Source organism: Papilio machaon, chromosome 21 (assembly GCF_912999745.1).
Source record: "Papilio machaon chromosome 21, ilPapMach1.1, whole genome shotgun sequence".
Taxonomy (NCBI): Eukaryota; Metazoa; Arthropoda; class Insecta; order Lepidoptera; family Papilionidae; genus Papilio; species Papilio machaon.
This window is the reverse complement of record NC_060006.1, coordinates 341,068-358,330: the sequence shown is the minus strand read 5'-3', so window position 1 is coordinate 358,330 and position 17,263 is coordinate 341,068. Positions and strand designations below refer to the sequence as shown.

Genomic DNA, 17,263 nt, shown 5'->3' with positions numbered 1-17,263 from the left:
TCAGTTTTTCATCTCATTCCAATTTTTACCTCAAGTCTGTTTTTCACCTCATTTCAGTTTTTACCTCAAGTCTGTTTTTCACCTCATTTCAGTTTTTACCTCAAGTCTGTTTTTCTCATGTCAGTTTTACCTTAAATCAGTTTTTATCTCATGTCAGTTTGACGTCAAGTCAGCTTTTTCTCATGTCAATTTGACGTCGTCAGTTTTTATCATGTGAGTTTTTCTCATGTCAGTTTTTAATCATGTCAGTTTGACGTCAAATCAGTTTTTCACCTTTTCAGATTTTCTCATGTCAGTTTTTCAACATAGCCAGTTATTCACCACATGTCAGTTTTTCACCTCAAGTCTGTTTTTCTCATGTCAGTTTTACCTCAAATCAGTTTTTCTCATTTCAGTCTTTATTTAATGTTAGTTTTTACCTCATTTTTTATCATGTGAGTTTTTATCTCATGTCAGCTTTTCTCGTGTCAGTTTTACCTCAAGTCAGTTATTCTCATGTCAGTTTTCATCTGGTCAGCTTTTCTCTTGTCAGTTTTACCTCAAGTCAATTATTCTCATGTCGGTTTTCATCTGGTCAGCTTTTCTCGTGTCAGTTTTACCTCAAGTCAGTTATTCTCATGTCAGTTTTCATCTGGTCAGCTTTTCTCTTGTCAGTTTTACCTCAAGTCAATTATTCTCATGTCGGTTTTCATCTGGTCAGCTTTTCTCGTGTCAGTTTTACCTCATGTCAGTTTTTCACCTCCTGTATGTATGTATGTATGTATGTATGTAGATGCTCGGTGGTGTCGCGGCGCGTGCGCGCAGGCAGCGTGCGGAGCGGGGAGGAGCGCGAGCTGTGCGCGGAGTTGGAGAGATACAGGCGCGGGGCGGACGCGCTCGCGCACCAGATACACGCGCTCAACAAACACGCACAACACAAGGCTGAAGAGGTCAACTTACATATACTTTTTATATAAAACATGTAAAGCTTTACTTTTATATATGTATAAATATGTGCTTGTTTGTCCAGTTGCGGCGCTGGCACGAGGAGTACAAGCGCAAGGAGACTGCTCTCGGCAAAACACACAGCGACACAATCTCCTCCGTACTGCAGCAACAGTTAGTACGCCGACTTCATAAAAAAACAATCTCAAACAAAATGCACTAAAAAGTAACATAAAAAACAATCTTAAACAAAATGCACTAAAAAGTAACATAAAAACCAATCTTAAACAAAATGCACTAAAAAGTAACATAAAAAACAATCTCAAACAAAATGCACTAAAAAGTAACATAAAAACCAATCTTAAACAAAATGCACTAAAAAGTAACATAAAAACCAATCTCAAACAAAATGCACTAAAAAGTAACACAATCAAACAAAGTCGATGAACACCTTGGTGTTCCCGCTGCTCGTTTGCCCCCTTCTCTTATAAAAAAACAAACACAAAAAACAATCTCATACAAAATGTATTAAAAAGTACCATAAAATACAATTTTCAAACAAAATGCACTGAAAAGTAACAAAATAATGTCATGAAAACTCTCTAAACTCTAGTAGTTAGTAGTAGGGGCTCAGTTTTCCGCAACTCCACGACAAGCGCGTATTTTGCGTGTCTCTAAACTCTAAAGAAAGTTCTCTTCTTTCTTGTAACATGTCTATATTGTATAATTATTGTTATTTTGGAGTCGGTTTCGGCCTAAGTAGGGACATAAACGTAAGTATGTCTAATACATCTCAAATATAAAATGTCACCTATTTACTTCGGCCGACACCGACTGCGAAATAACAATAATTATACAATATAGACATGTTACAAGAAAGAAGAGAACTTTCTTTAGAGTTTAGAGACACGCAAAATACGCGCTTGTCGTGGAGTTGCGGAAAACTGAGCCCCTACTACTAACTACTAGAGTTTAACTTTCTCTTCCCACCCTTTTCTTATAAGAAAAGGATGGGAAGGGAAAGAGGACTAAAATTAGGTCTCCAGCACCACACTCATCAGACTGTAGTTGGAATTACTTCCACTTGAGGCCAGTCTTCTTTGAGGTCGTGGTATTTCACTGAGCGAGGACAATTCCTGCAACTGATGTTGTTGTTGCTGTCTACCTACTGTTAGATGCAATTTGATGCAGTAATTATAAACGATGTTTTTTTTTCCAGAACCAGTCAAATATCATCTCTGATTGAAGAAACGAAACTCCTCAAGGATCAGCTGAGTATTGTTTAACTTCTGTATTTATTATTTCTTATTTTACATTTAAATATATGTAATAAACAACTTCAATCACTAACTGTTGGTTTCTGAGACCAAAATGGATAAAAATTACCTTCATCTCTGTTTATCTTTGACAAAATAGATGACAATGTTTTAAATGAAGATTTAAGTTTCAGAAACCCATTGTAAGTCATTTAAAAGTGAAAAAAATTTAAAACTAATAAAAATATTTCATTGGTAAAATATTTGTTCATACCTTTATTGAGATCATTTCCATCCCTTAGGAAAGATTTTGTTTACTAAGGATTGGCATATTTTTTGGTTTTCAAGTGATTTTTTGACGTTTTTCTTAAATATATGTTTATTTCTCATACAATAAATAATGTGATTATAAATTTTGCTGTTCAATTGTGAAAAATTAATAAAAATATTGCACGAAATTGTATTTTATCTTTCTCAGAAGTTTTGTGTTAATTGATTTAATTAAATAAAAATAAACAACTCTATTGTTTCAATGACAACCTTCAATTAAAAAAAATCTTACATATAAAAACTTTGTTTTATTTTATACCTTTCGTAAAAAAATTTCAGTTGCAAATGTCAAAATTTAAATACTCAAATGACAGAAGGTATTCGCCATTGGCTGAGAATTACCGTTGTCATGGCAACCATCCATTTTACTATTGTCTTGTAATTTTTATCCCTTTCTCGTATAACGATTTCTTTCAATTTTACTCACCTCCTAAGTTTAATGGCGTGAAAATATATAGCCTTAAGTGTGTAGTGAGGTTTGGACTTTTTGTTACAAAAATAATTATTTAAAAATGTGCCGTGATTGTTAAGATTCTTCGTTATAAAAAAGTTTGTGTTTACGTTTTATTATCTATCTATATATATAAAAGAAAGTCGTGTTAGTTACACTATTTATAACTCAAGATCGGTCGAACTGATTTAGCTGAAAATTGATGGGCATAGAACCAGGAAAAGGACATAGGATAATTTTTACCTCGTTTTCTATTTTTTATTCCGCGCGGACGGAGTCGCGGGTAAAAGCTAGTTTGAGATAAACATGTCTTCTGACAGTCGTAAGTATTATTGAAGAAAATGTGGAAAATTATTAATAAAATACATTCAATTATTTTCTGATTCATTTTATTGAGATTCTTCTCAGAAATCTTATATCAATTCTATAAAATACTCAATCCTAACAAAAACCGTTACAACAACGAACTTCCAAACAAAAAAGTATTAAGTAATTGTCAAAATGACTAACATATAGCAAACTTGTAATTTACATCTGAATACATTGGAGTAAATAATCATATGACATTCGGAATGTTATAAAAAAAAAACATTTTATCGTCTTTACAGACTATAAAAACTACAATGAACTACTTTACTAATCACTCCTGCGGTCCTATAATGTAGAGTTATCCTTTTAAATCTTCACTAAGTAACTCTTAGTGGCAACTGAACGTCTCCGAGTGAGTCAATATTCCTAACTAAAGCAGTCTTGGTCTCGTTTGGTCCGGACCGAAGTTCACACATCGATCAGCGGACCCCAGAACATCTTGGAGACTTTGCTCTCGTCTTCCGTAAAGAAGAAGTCTTTGCCCAACTTCACGAACTCCTTCAGAGATAACTTGCCGTCCTGATTTAGAATAACAGTCAAATTAAAAACAAGAAATACTCCAACTTCTTCTTCATACATATGAAGAATATACTGTATAAAGAAATTCTCCGCGAAAAGTTAAATGCGATTGAATTTATACAAGATGGCGGATTATAACAAAATGGAGAAATATAAGATGGCGGACTGACCCCATTAGTATCGATGACGGCGAAGGCGACGGCCGCGTGCTCGTTGCTCAATCCCAGGCATTGGAAGAACAGCTTGAACTCCGCCACAGATATGTAGCCTGACTTGTCCTTGTCCACGGCCTGCATAAAAAATATTATATTGAATACATTTACTAGAAAAGTAAACAAGCACTTATTAAATACAAAAAAAAAAAGTATTTTTAACTAAAATACTTATTTCTTCTCTGTCCATTCAAAGCCTAGATATCAGAAATGGTAACAACATTCTAACATAAACAACCAGTTACTTCAAGATTAGTAATTATTCTATCACTAGTTTTTACCTGCGACTCCGCACGTAATTTGAAAGAAACTTAATAAGTATCCAATGTGTTCTTCCAGACTATGTTCTACATCTGTGCCAAATTTCACCAAAATACGTCGAGTCATTGGCTTAAGGCTTTACCTTTTAAAAACATCCATCCATACATACATACAAACATTCGCATTTATAATGTTAGTAAAAAGTAAGATTTCACCACTTCCTCTTACATTGTTCGCAAAGTCATTGGGTACAAATAGAAATAAAATGTGAAATTTTAAATAGAAAAATAAATTTCCGAGCTTTACTGATGACTGACCTTGAAGAGATATGGCAGCCAGCGATGTGCGCGCTTCTTGAGCGATCTGTCACTGAGCACGTGGTGCATGTCCTCCAAGTACTGCTCCACTGTCACAAAGTTGTAGGGGTCTATGGCGCCCCACTGCTCCTCCCACGTCAACTGGACAACACAACACCTTCAATGATACCACGGTTTCTATGGAAAGTAGCGGGAATCGGTGGCAGTTAAAGTGTTAACATGTAAAGGTCAAATAGGACTAATCATAAAACTGACGAACTGTAACATTACTCACTTTAATAATAGCAGTGAACTCCTTAGCCTGCTCGTCGTCCAGATGTCCCAGAGCTTTGAACCTGTCGGCGAAGAGCTGGAAGTCGCTGAAGGAGATGAGGCCGTCCTTGTCCACGTCCAGGATGTTGTGCACAGTGCGCATCTTGCGCCGCCAGAACTCTGACTGCAACAAAAGAGAAATCAAACGTTAAATGACGTTCGCTTTACACAAAATATTGGTGTTCGTCAGCGGTTCCTTTTACATTTATAGGAAAAATTAGAAAAAAAGGCTTTTTTCCAACCACCAGTAAAATTTATAATCCCTTTTCAACCACCTTGGTAGCGAAGATAAGAGAAAGAATTAAAATTTTACAAGGGGAAGAATACTCAGAATCGGGGAGTTTCTTACATTTAGAATGTGAAATGTTCACTAAGTGACCGCTAAAGTTATCATTAAACAATTTGAAATCGAGTAACATCTGTACAAGGTACATACCCTATCGAATCCCTTGCACTCAGTGTCGGAGTCTGACTCGCTGGCACTGTCGCTGTCGTGTTTCCTGCGGTGCTGGTCGGGGCGGCCGTGCTGCTTGCTGTAGCGACGGCAGGCGCCGCGGTCCAGCTCCGCCTCGCGCTCCGGCAAGTAGCACACCGTGCCTGTGCACGTCGCCTTGGAGTGGATCAACTGGAGACATAAATGTACACTAATGTAGATCCTTTTTACCTTATAGAATAAAATAAATACTTATAAACTTAACGAAAATAGAATAAAAAAGATAAATGTAGCAAAAACACGCCAGCTCAGCTAATGCAGGGATGGTCAAAGCCATTCATATGCTGGTTAAAACTAACTGCCGAACGGAAAGGTAAAATATTACAAGTTCAGTGGAAACATATTAATTAGACTAGAGGAACTTGTGCAACCTATCCCTCTGGGTTACCGGCGAGAAACTATATTGATATAAATATCTCCGTACATTTTAATTTTGTAATTCATTTGAGCCAAGAAATAATGATAATCTATAGGAGGATTGGAAGGGCCAAACGCACACGCTTGCATAATGTGTTGGTAGCTGCGTGCGGTCGTTGACCCCGGCGCAGCTATCGCTAGTGTGGGCCGCGATTGAGCAACTATCGTTATTTACATAACACGTATTAGTTTAGCGCCAAAACATTATATTGTCTATGGCTGACGCTTTGTTTTCAAAATGATGAAGGCAAAGGAAATTTTTGTTTTCGTATTTATAGATAAAAACATTTTTATTTCAAATTAAATCTAGAAAAATATTATGTAATAATAACATTTTCTCTACTTTGAACGGAATATTTTGATGTTTTTATAAATGATTCAGTTAACCATAATATTGAGAAAACATTTATTTAGCATAATTTTTAACATCGAATACTGACTGGTGGCGCCAAATTGTCTCAATTCGTTAACAATCAATTTCGCACACCGGGATGCATTCAATCTTTGTTAGCGTGTCCCCATTCGCAATGATTGCGTCCATAACATCAATTTAAACGGAATTGGAACTTGATAACTATACATACGTTTGACATTATTATTCACTCCTATCCAACTTGTTATAAAATAATAATACCAAAATATATTAATAATATGTTTTAACGAAAAGGTAACCTTAATAATAAAACCGAATAAACACACCAAACTACTGGCAAAAATTAATTCTTATTCCGACAACAGGACATCACTATTTCATACAAGGCCTTTATAAATAGTTACTTGCACTCCAGGTTTACTATAGTTTCATTTTTTATTATTACTCAGATATAGTAAAGGACGGGTGTCATAAGTTTAGTAAGGTCAAGGTGAAGTAAAGGTCAATCTGTATGGCGTTCACCCGCATGCACTTTACATATCGTTATGATAAAATAAGGGAGGAAAAGGTCTAGTAAGTATAAAATCAATATAACATTTAAAAACTAAATAGATTTGCTAAGATTTTTATCAATTTCGTTTCCAAGATAAGTATTCGAGACATAATAATTACACTAAAATTAGTGGTGTCATTAAAAACCAGCAATAGACAAAAAAGGCGCCAGTTTAAATTGTCATTTAGATAAAATTGAATGAGGCGCGACAAAATTATGTCATTGAGAAACATGCATGATGGATATTTTTTGTCTATGGTCGACCCCACGTAACGGTACACAGAAAGTACCTATGCAAGATTTAAAATATAAATTTATAAAGTCCCAATACTAAATGTTAAGCTTTGCACAGTCTTTTTTTAAGATCGCTATGCCACTAATCTGCCATTCAAAGTCAGAAGTTATAAATGAAAAATATTTAATGACGTAATACATTCAGGCAACGTGTTGGTAATATTAATAACGATGGTAATGAGTGCTGAGACTTCCTTATTTATTCATCTCAATTTTTGTGCCCCTCAACTTAACATCCGTAAACTTAAGTACTGAGCCTCGAGCACGAATAATTTTCGAATTCGTATCGTAAAGGTATCGAGTCCTCGATACGATAACGGAGTATTACGTTAGGCGGCAGCACGAGGCACACTCTGTCGACTATCGAGAGCTCGATACGATTTCGATAGTGACGTCATCCTAACGTAAGTAAGGACGAGCCGTTGTGAGCGTAATGAACGTTCTATTGAATGAATTATACGTCCGAAAACTGAACGAATTAGTGAAGTTTTTATTACTTTAAGCTTAACGGCCTATTTAGTGTAAATTAAATTAAAACCAATTCCTTAAAATATAGAAAAACTTTGAATAAAGTACAGGATATTTTATATAATATTATATAGGATATTTTATATATATATATATTTATAGGATATCTTATATTTTTTTACGGTTTCTGAACGACACGGCACCACTTGACATAGCGTCTTACGTCGCCAAGGTTAAGTTTGTTTTAGTATTGTGTTTACAAACTTTAGAAAGCATTCTACATTATTAATTATTCGTGTCGCGTTTTAGTGTTTTTAAATGTCTGACTGTCGTTTGGCCTAAATACTTTGCCATTCCCACTATCCGCTGGTATGATCCAATGGCGTAAAAAGATAGCGCGCAAAGAACCATATATTTTTAGTTTAATAATTTTGATAATTTGTTGATGCAAAACACATTACAGACTCGCAGAGTGTGATTAGTAGTCATCCCAGTTACAGTTATTCACATTTACCTTAAGCTCTAGAGTGACCCTGGAAGTCGATTTTAAAAATGTTTTTTGACGGAGTTGCTCACAGAGAAATATGAAAGCTTCTTTGCTTAAGCAATATCTATTTTTAAATTCAGCGTCATTTATATCAATAGGATTTTCTGTTTTTCTAAGTTTAGCTCTGCGTCTAATTTCTCTAAAAAAAAAAAAAATATTATTGTAGCAAATAATATTAGATAGCTACAATAGATTTTTGGACGAGCAAGTCCCTCGGCCGATGGTAAGCGTCACGCTTGCCCATAACTAAACATTGTCACCCTGCTGCTGGGCGGATGGATAACTAGCGAAGGTGGTGGTACTTTCTCAGGCGGACCTTGAAGATTCCTACAACTACACTATTAATTTTATATATAAATATATATTATCTTAGTCAACTATATAACATTTATATATGGCTAGCAAATTCATAGTATAAAGTTAAATATTACATTAAATAAGATTTGCTTGCCTAGTTTCACGTTCAATTCCCTCATTTTCTAGTAATCTTGCAGCAAGAACATAAAATAAAGCACTACGTTGGTAAATTGGTGGCCTTTGCATTTTAACAAACACACAAAAATACTTAATACTTAAATAAAATATTTTTTAAAGCGGTTTAAAATGTTTCGAAACTTTTCTCACCGACTAATTCTAAGTGACAAAAGATTCGACTATACTCGATAGCCAGCCTTCGAAATTTACGATACCATACTTCAAAACTATGTTCGTGCTGCCACTTTTGTTTATAGTCTCGAGTATCGTAGAGTTGTCGATACGTTAGCGATACGAAAGTAAACAAAAATCGTTCGTGCTCCCAAATTTAGTTACTTTTACGCACGATAGAGGCGCTGTACAAATCTCATACAAATTTTTGTCGATCTCGATACGAATACTTTTTCGCAAGTCGTTCGTGCTCGGGGCACAGAGCCTCGAGCACGAATAATTTTCGAATTCGTATCGTAAAGGTATCGAGTCCTCGATACGATAACGGAGTATTACGTTAGGCGGCAGCACGAGGCACACTCTGTCGACTATCGAGAGCTCGATACGATTTCGATAGTGACGTCATCCTAACGTAAGTAAGGACGAGCCGTTGTGAGCGTAATGAACGTTCTATTGAATGAATTATACGTCCGAAAACTGAACGAATTAGTGAAGTTTTTATTACTTTAAGCTTAACGGCCTATTTAGTGTAAATTAAATTAAAACCAATTCCTTAAAATATAGAAAAACTTTGAATAAAGTACAGGATATTTTATATAATATTATATAGGATATTTTATATATATATATTTATAGGATATCTTATATTTTTTACGGTTTCTGAACGATACGGCACCACTTGACATAGCGTCTTACGTCGCCAAGGTTAAGTTTGTTTTAGTATTGTGTTTACAAACTTTAGAAAGCATTCTACATTATTAATTATTCGTGTCGCGTTTTAGTGTTTTTAAATGTCTGACTGTCGTTTGGCCTAAATACTTTGCCATTCCCACTATCCGCTGGTATGATCCAATGGCGTAAAAAGATAGCGCGCAAAGAACCATATATTTTTAGTTTAATAATTTTGATAATTTGTTGATGCAAAACACATTACAGACTCGCAGAGTGTGATTAGTAGTCATCCCAGTTACAGTTATTCACATTTACCTTAAGCTCTAGAGTGACCCTGGAAGTCGATTTTAAAAATGTTTTTTGACGGAGTTGCTCACAGAGAAATATGAAAGCTTCTTTGCTTAAGCAATATCTATTTTTAAATTCAGCGTCATTTATATCAATAGGATTTTCTGTTTTTCTAAGTTTAGCTCTGCGTCTAATTTCTCTAAAAAAAAAAATATTATTGTAGCAAATAATATTAGATAGCTACAATAGATTTTTGGACGAGCAAGTCCCTCGGCCGATGGTAAGCGTCACGCTTGCCCATAACTAAACATTGTCACCCTGCTGCTGGGCGGATGGATAACTAGCGAAGGTGGTGGTACTTTCTCAGGCGGACCTTGAAGATTCCTACAACTACACTATTAATTTTATATATAAATATATATTATCTTAGTCAACTATATAACATTTATATATGGCTAGCAAATTCATAGTATAAAGTTAAATATTACATTAAATAAGATTTGCTTGCCTAGTTTCACGTTCAATTCCCTCATTTTCTAGTAATCTTGCAGCAAGAACATAAAATAAAGCACTACGTTGGTAAATTGGTGGCCTTTGCATTTTAACAAACACACAAAAATACTTAATACTTAAATAAAATATTTTTTAAAGCGGTTTAAAATGTTTCGAAACTTTTCTCACCGACTAATTCTAAGTGACAAAAGATTCGACTATACTCGATAGCCAGCCTTCGAAATTTACGATACCATACTTCAAAACTATGTTCGTGCTGCCACTTTTGTTTATAGTCTCGAGAATCGTAGAGTTGTCGATACGTTAGCGATACGAAAGTAAACAAAAATCGTTCGTGCTCCCAAATTTAGTTACTTTTACGCACGATAGAGGCGCTGTACAAATCTCATACAAATTTTTGTCGATCTCGATACGAATACTTTTTCGCAAGTCGTTCGTGCTCGGGGCACTGTACTTCAAAGTGAAATTTTTGTTTAGTGTAAAGCAAGTACGGACGGAAAGATGTAGTAAAAAATTTCTCTACAATATTTTTCGTTCAGAAATAGATTCGTTTAATGATTAATTTAAAACTAGTTTCTTACTGCACTTATTTATAACTAGCTATCGCTCGCGATTTCGTCCGCACGGAATTAAAAAAGACATAAAAAGTAGTAAGAAGCAATAGTAGTCTATGTATTTTTGTTCAAACAAACATCCATCCACCTAAACATTCGCATTTATAATATTATTAAGATTTGTTTCCCATATTTACAAATGTGTTGATTGTATTCATTAAATATAGCCTTGAGTGTACACACGCGTATGTCTGCTTGGCACGTTCGTTCACATCAGCTGTTTTTGTTTCTTGTAAACAACATTAACAAAACAATCGAATTGTTAACTTAACTGCCCAATACAAGGTCGTCCTGTGCCTTGTCGACCAAAACAAACGTCAAAAACATTTATGTTCCAAATTCAAAATTCAAAACAAATGTCATTGTAGATAAAAAGAGATTTTATTAGCTATAAATACAGATGCAGAATGATAAAAAAAAAACAGTAAATTACTTCTTTTCTGTTATTGTAAAATTTTTTGTAATTTTAAAAATAATTAAAGGTGTTTATTTATGTATAAAAATGTAGAAAATATTTAAAACTCCTGGTAGGTACAGTAGCGCCACACCTCGACGTAACTGCTTATAAATTTAAATTACCTTAAACCTTACATTAAATCCGGTTTCTGTAGACCTTCGTTTCATATTCAAGAAATAAATAATGGTACAGTTACATAACGAACCTACGATTTTAGTTGTTATGCAAGTCTTTATTTATACTGTTTTTTCCATGAACTTTCTATGATTTATGCTAGTAGCATTTAACGTTTCATCCACAATCATCTCTCAATTCCTATAGATCTACATAGATAACTCAAAAACTGCTTATCACTTTTTTTCCATTCCCTAACTAAAAAGAAATAAAAGATTTTTCCTACCTGCCTCCCTTGATCTAGCTTAGATCATCGGTTGAGTCTTTAAGACTTCAAGAAATGGAAACAACGGATTTTTAAATATGCTATTATGGTCAATTTAAACAGCCCTAATAAACATTGGTTAAAGTTATTTTATATCAGAAAATTGTAAATTTAAACTGAATTACTCAACAGTATATAAAGTTCAATTAACTTAAATATAAAAAAATAAAGCATTGAATTGCTCACAATGTCCCTTTGTGACCTGATTCATGGAACGTTATGATAAAAGGTTATCAAACGAAAACTTTTTAGTTCAGTACTGACCGATGACCGCTACAGTGTGTTGGTCGTTGCTATACCGCCAACTATCAAACAATGTGGTACACAGTTCGAAAAAAAATTCAACTCGAATTTTTTACTTATCTGACTTTCGTCTTCCGTCCATACAAACATTGGTCTAATGAACATAATAAAGAAGAATAACTTTTTTTTCTGTTATTGACTGGTCGCTTTTTATGTAATATGTAAGTGAGAGTCATTGTCCGGTCCCGACGGACGACCTCCATTAGCGACAAACTCGGCTTAAAGATAAACCGAGAACCGAGAATAAGCGAGAGAAATATCCCGGTCTCTTGGATTCTCGGTTATCTAGATTCGACTGTATAACAAAAATATAAATTGTTAACATAATTTATTAATTGTTGTCGTTAAATTAATTGGTTGGTCATTATCCCTTAGTTATTAAATTATTTGCTCCCTGCAAGTTTGTTAACTTCAATAAATCATTAAAATAAGAGAGAAATTCGAGAAGAAATAAAAGAAAGTTTATCGAAGATGCTTTCAAGTTATGATTTAAACAAACACATGGAGATAACTCGAGCTTCCGAGTAACAAAAATAACTCGTGTGAAGCGAAGCGTTATTTAAAACAGTTTGTTACAACGGTTTATTATTTATAATTATTTTAATAGATTTAATGATATATTGAATAGAAAAAGTGATAGAGTTACAAATATGAGTGGTATTGCAAATCTTTGTAATTGTACTGTTATGAATTTTATGTATCATTCTTAAAATGAGAACCATGCGTTAGTAAAGCACACTTTTATGGTCAAATACTAAACTAAGTAAACCGGCTTCTGGGACATGTCAGTACAACTTACTGCCTGAAGAAAGAGTTAAAAAGTACTTGAAACTGGACTAGATTTACTTAATTACTCATTTACTTATTTTTAAAAGCTGTGTAGTAAAAAACATTTTTATTAGTCAAGTACCTTAATTTGGTTCTGTACAGTGGTAGTGGAGAGAAGGGCTGCCGTCCTTTCCAGATTCAGGGCTACGGAACGCAAGCCGAGTCTTACTAGCGAGGCCGCCATCTTAGTGCTTAACACAACACAACACGTACATTCAATTAAAAAGTTTATTTAAAAAGCTTTTATTGTCTATGAATAGACTTGACGCTGAAAAGCGCGCACGCAGAGAAAGTAAAGGGAGAACTCTCATTCACCGATCGCCAAACTGTTTGGTGATATATAAACGCACAGTGTTTTATTACTCTACCGGCATTCTGTAGGCGGTGGAGGGGGCTTCGGGCGACCGGTGCATGTGCTTGTGTTGTTGTTTACGCCAGGGCTGCTAAACTTTGGTCACGAAAGGGCTACCTGCCCTTTCAGCCATACAATAAAAAGCATCTATCGCCTCAGACATAACGGGAACGACTAGTAAAGGAATTAAGCATTTCGTATCCCACAAAAGGCCCAACTTAACGCTGCCCAGCGACATCCGCAATTGCAGATACGTTGCTTTCCTGTAATGGAAGAATTCATCTATGGTAAATCTAGTTCCCCTTCCCATCTTTACCTTATCACAAAAGGATACGAAGGAAAAGGGGACTAAAATTAGGCGTCCGGCATGCACAATCATGACACAAAATGCGGAACCACTTCCACTTGATGCCTGTCTTCTGAATGGACGTGGTATTGTACCGAGAGAGCCGGCCTATTCTTGCGTCCAACAAATATTGTGGTAGCTGGCTCTACCACTGTTCCGCTTATCATATCATATGATTGTATTGCAGAAAGATCTATGATGAATGACGATAGAGTAATAGTAGTGGAAATTGCATTGTATTTTTGAAGTTGCTAAGACATCTCGTCCTGGCTGTGCGGGGCGTTACAATTAGATTTAGTGTCACACTGAAAAAAAAAATTAAAACGTACAACATAACTCACGCCCGTAAGGCGTAAGTAAAAATTACAGATTTTCATTAGACGTTGTCTTGACATATTTCTATTATTTGCCTCTTTTTATTCATCTCTCAACTTAAATTATCAAAATCATACGCTCACTACGAACCCTAAAATAAGAAGCGCTGGTTCAAATTGAATACGGCTCAATTTCTTTTCAAACAATTTTCGCCTTTATGTCTTATTGAGCTTGATAGTATAATCGTATATATGAAATTATTTTTTGTCATTTTAGAACTGGGAGAAAAAAATGTAGACGGCTTTCGATAGTTTTGTTGACGTTTGATTACAAATGGCGCGGGAGGGGCGTGCGGGGCCGGCGGCGCGGTAGGAGGACGCTTGCGGACGAATGCGGCAACACTCACGTACGCCAACATTTTGGACGCCTAATTGCGATATAGGTTAACGAGACATCTTAGTAAATTGATAATTAAATAATGTTATTATTGTATTATTGATAATTGCTGTTTAATTTTAAATAGTTTTCCTTGTTTATTTTTAACTAGGAACGTTATTATACCGCGTGGTCAATGACACGTAGAAATAGATTATGGACTGATTACTATTAAATTTTTCCTTATTTATTCAATAAATCTATTACTAATTCGTATCGGCACCGTTTAAATGTCTGCTATATAATCACGTGAATGTGCTACATAATCTAACGCATGTCTACAAAGACGAGATTTAGATATTTTTTTTATAATTTGGTAACGACTTTATATGTCGTATATAACTTGACCTTTGTTTAACTTGCAATATAATTTAAATTTAACCCAACGTGTTTCGATTTTCACTTGAGTTTAATATGAACAGTATATTTATTATTATAAAAGCTTAGTATGGCCATCCCGAGTATTTTTAAAGCAAAACTTCTCTTTTGGTCTTTTACTCCTATATAAAACTGCCCTGTCACACATTTTCCGAAAATGGGGCAATATAAATTCAAGAAATAAAAAAAGGTACACAACTCAAAATACACGTAACTGTATCTGTAAGTAGTACCCATAGATTTATTTGTTTAGAGATAACATGTAATAAATTCTTGTTATTAGCGGGAAATAAACAATAACAGAACTTAATCAACCAAATAATCCTTACTAGTCCTTACTATATAATATTATAAATGTGAAAGTAACTCTGTCTGTCTGTCTGTCTGTCTCGCTTTCACGCCAAAACTACTGAACCGATTTAAATGAAATTTGGTACACAGATAGTCTAGAGCCTGAGGATGGACATAGGCTATATTTTAACCCGAAAAAGGGGTTGTAAGGGGTTGAAAGTGGGGGTAAAAGTTTGTATGGAAGTGTCGCCTACTATTGTTTACTGAACCGATTTAAATGAAATTTGGTACACAGATATTCTAGAGCCTCAGAAAGAACATAGGCTACTTTTTAACGCGAAAACAGAGTTGTAAGGGGTTAAAAGTGGGGGTGGTAATTTGTATGGAAGTATTGTCATTTTAACAGTTAGAAGCTTGAAATTGCTTTCTAAGGCTGCTAATTTGATAGAAGTAAATATGAAATTAAATTTTTGTAAAAATGTTACCCTCAAGGGTGCTAAATAACTATAGGGGATGAAATTTTGTTTGGGAATATTTTAGACTTTGGTGAATGTTTTGTTTAGTATGTTTTGCTGTTACCCTTACCAATATTTAGTCTAGGGCCTCAGAAAGAACATAGTCTATTTTTTAACGCGAAAAAAGGGTTGTAAGGGGTTGAAAGTAGGGGTGGTAATTTGTATGGAAGTATCGTCATTTTTACAGTTAGAAGCATGAAACTTCTGTCTACGGCTGCTAATTTGATATAAATAAATATGAAATTCAATTTCTGTAAAAATTTTACCCTGAAGGGTGCTAAATAACAATAGGGGATGAAAATTTGTTTGGGAATATGTGAGGTTTAGGTGAATGTCTTATTTAATATGTTTTGCTGTTACCCTTACTGATATTTAGTTTAGAGCCCGAGAAAGAACAAAGACTACTTTTTAACGCGAAAAAAGGGTTGTAAGGGGTTGAATGTGGGGGTGGTAATTTGTATGGAAGTAACGTAATTTTTACAGTAAGAAGCTTGAAACTTCTTTCTAATGCTGCTAATTTGATATAAATAAGTAAGAATTTCGATTTTTGTAAAAATTTTACCCGTAAGGGTGCTAAATAACAATAGGGGATGAAAATTTGTTTCACAATATGTGAGGTTTTAATGAATGTTTTGTTTAATATGTTTTACTATTATACTTACTGATATTTAGCTTAGAGCCTGAGAAAGGACAAAGATTAATTTTTAACGTGAAAGAGGGTTTGTAAGGGGGTAAAGGTAGGGGTGGAAATTTGTATGGTCGTATCGTCATTTTTACAGTTAGAATAAGCTTCTAACTTCTAACTTTTTTAGTCTGCTAATTTGATATTAATAAATAGGTCATTTAAAGTTTGTAAAAGTTTTACCCTTAATGTTGCAATATAATAAGGGAATAGGGGATGAAAATTTGCATAGGAGTAAATGAATATTGTGTAAGTTCCATTTGTTTTGTTGTAATTTTTTATAAGTTTAAATAAAATACCTCAACAACAACAACTTAATTCACGCCCATAACCTAGAGGGATAGGTAGAGACCAAACACCTACATTTGGTGCGGTCATGGAACACCTATCTCTATGTCTACATCCATACATCAACGCATAGCACGTCGGTTAAGTAAAATAATAATCCTTAAAAAAAATGCTTAACGAAAACAGTATTTCACGCGGACGAAGTCGCGGGCACAGCTAGTTGTATATATTTTTGCCGTTTATATTTTCAAATACCACATTTACGATAGTGTAATAAAATCAATATTAAATAGGATAAGGATAACCGTGCTTGTGCAACAAATTAATAATTTGACATTTACTGTTAGTTTCTAAGACCAAAATATCTGTAAAAAAAACCTCGTCATTCCTGTCCTTTCCTTATTTTTGACAAAACAGATATAACAATATGTATTAAACGGAAATTTCTGTCTCAGAAAGCCACAGTTAGTATTATTAAGTATTATAGTAACTAACGCGTAGGATAAATGTTCGACTTACATACTGAGCATTGTCTTAATTCCAGTATTTCAAATAGAATAGATTTCAAAGTTCAGTTCACATGGTAATAATTCTAAAAAAAATATATGTATGAAAGAGCCCTGATAATCAATAAAATAAATAAGCTGTTTACTAGTGACTCTGAGTCGAAAAAAAACAATTAGGTTAAAACAATGCACTAATAAATCTCCGTCATCCGTTAGTAACTGCTGCGTAGACGTGCATCAAATCACATAAACTTTTTTTTACTTACCTAATGACATTTTGGGCGGTGTCACGTAGACGTT

The 17,263-nt window shown here is 34.4% G+C and overlaps 2 protein-coding genes across 2 annotated transcripts in view; one reads left to right on the top strand and one right to left on the bottom strand.

Moving 5' to 3' along the window:
- Nucleotides 1–2,261, top strand: part of LOC106713032 (nucleoporin 88) — a 75,104-nt gene extending 72,843 nt beyond the window's left edge. The window contains exons 16-18 of the mRNA XM_045683305.1: nucleotides 773–929; nucleotides 1,010–1,098; nucleotides 2,144–2,261. Of these exons, the coding sequence (XP_045539261.1) occupies nucleotides 773–929; nucleotides 1,010–1,098; nucleotides 2,144–2,210 (313 nt within the window). The 3' untranslated portion in view covers nucleotides 2,211–2,261. The remainder of the gene's footprint in view (nucleotides 1–772; nucleotides 930–1,009; nucleotides 1,099–2,143) is intronic.
- A 1,244-nt stretch (nucleotides 2,262–3,505) lies between these two features.
- LOC106713044 (sarcoplasmic calcium-binding protein) lies at nucleotides 3,506–13,252 on the bottom strand. The gene is made up of 6 exons (XM_014505746.2): nucleotides 12,938–13,252; nucleotides 5,388–5,576; nucleotides 4,914–5,075; nucleotides 4,640–4,780; nucleotides 4,020–4,139; nucleotides 3,506–3,849 (listed from the first exon to the last, which is right to left on the bottom strand). Exons 1-6 carry the CDS (start codon nucleotides 13,037–13,039, stop codon nucleotides 3,739–3,741), a joined length of 825 nt encoding a protein of 274 aa, XP_014361232.2. The 5' UTR covers nucleotides 13,040–13,252; the 3' UTR covers nucleotides 3,506–3,738.
- Nucleotides 13,253–17,263: the final 4,011 nt, after the last annotated feature.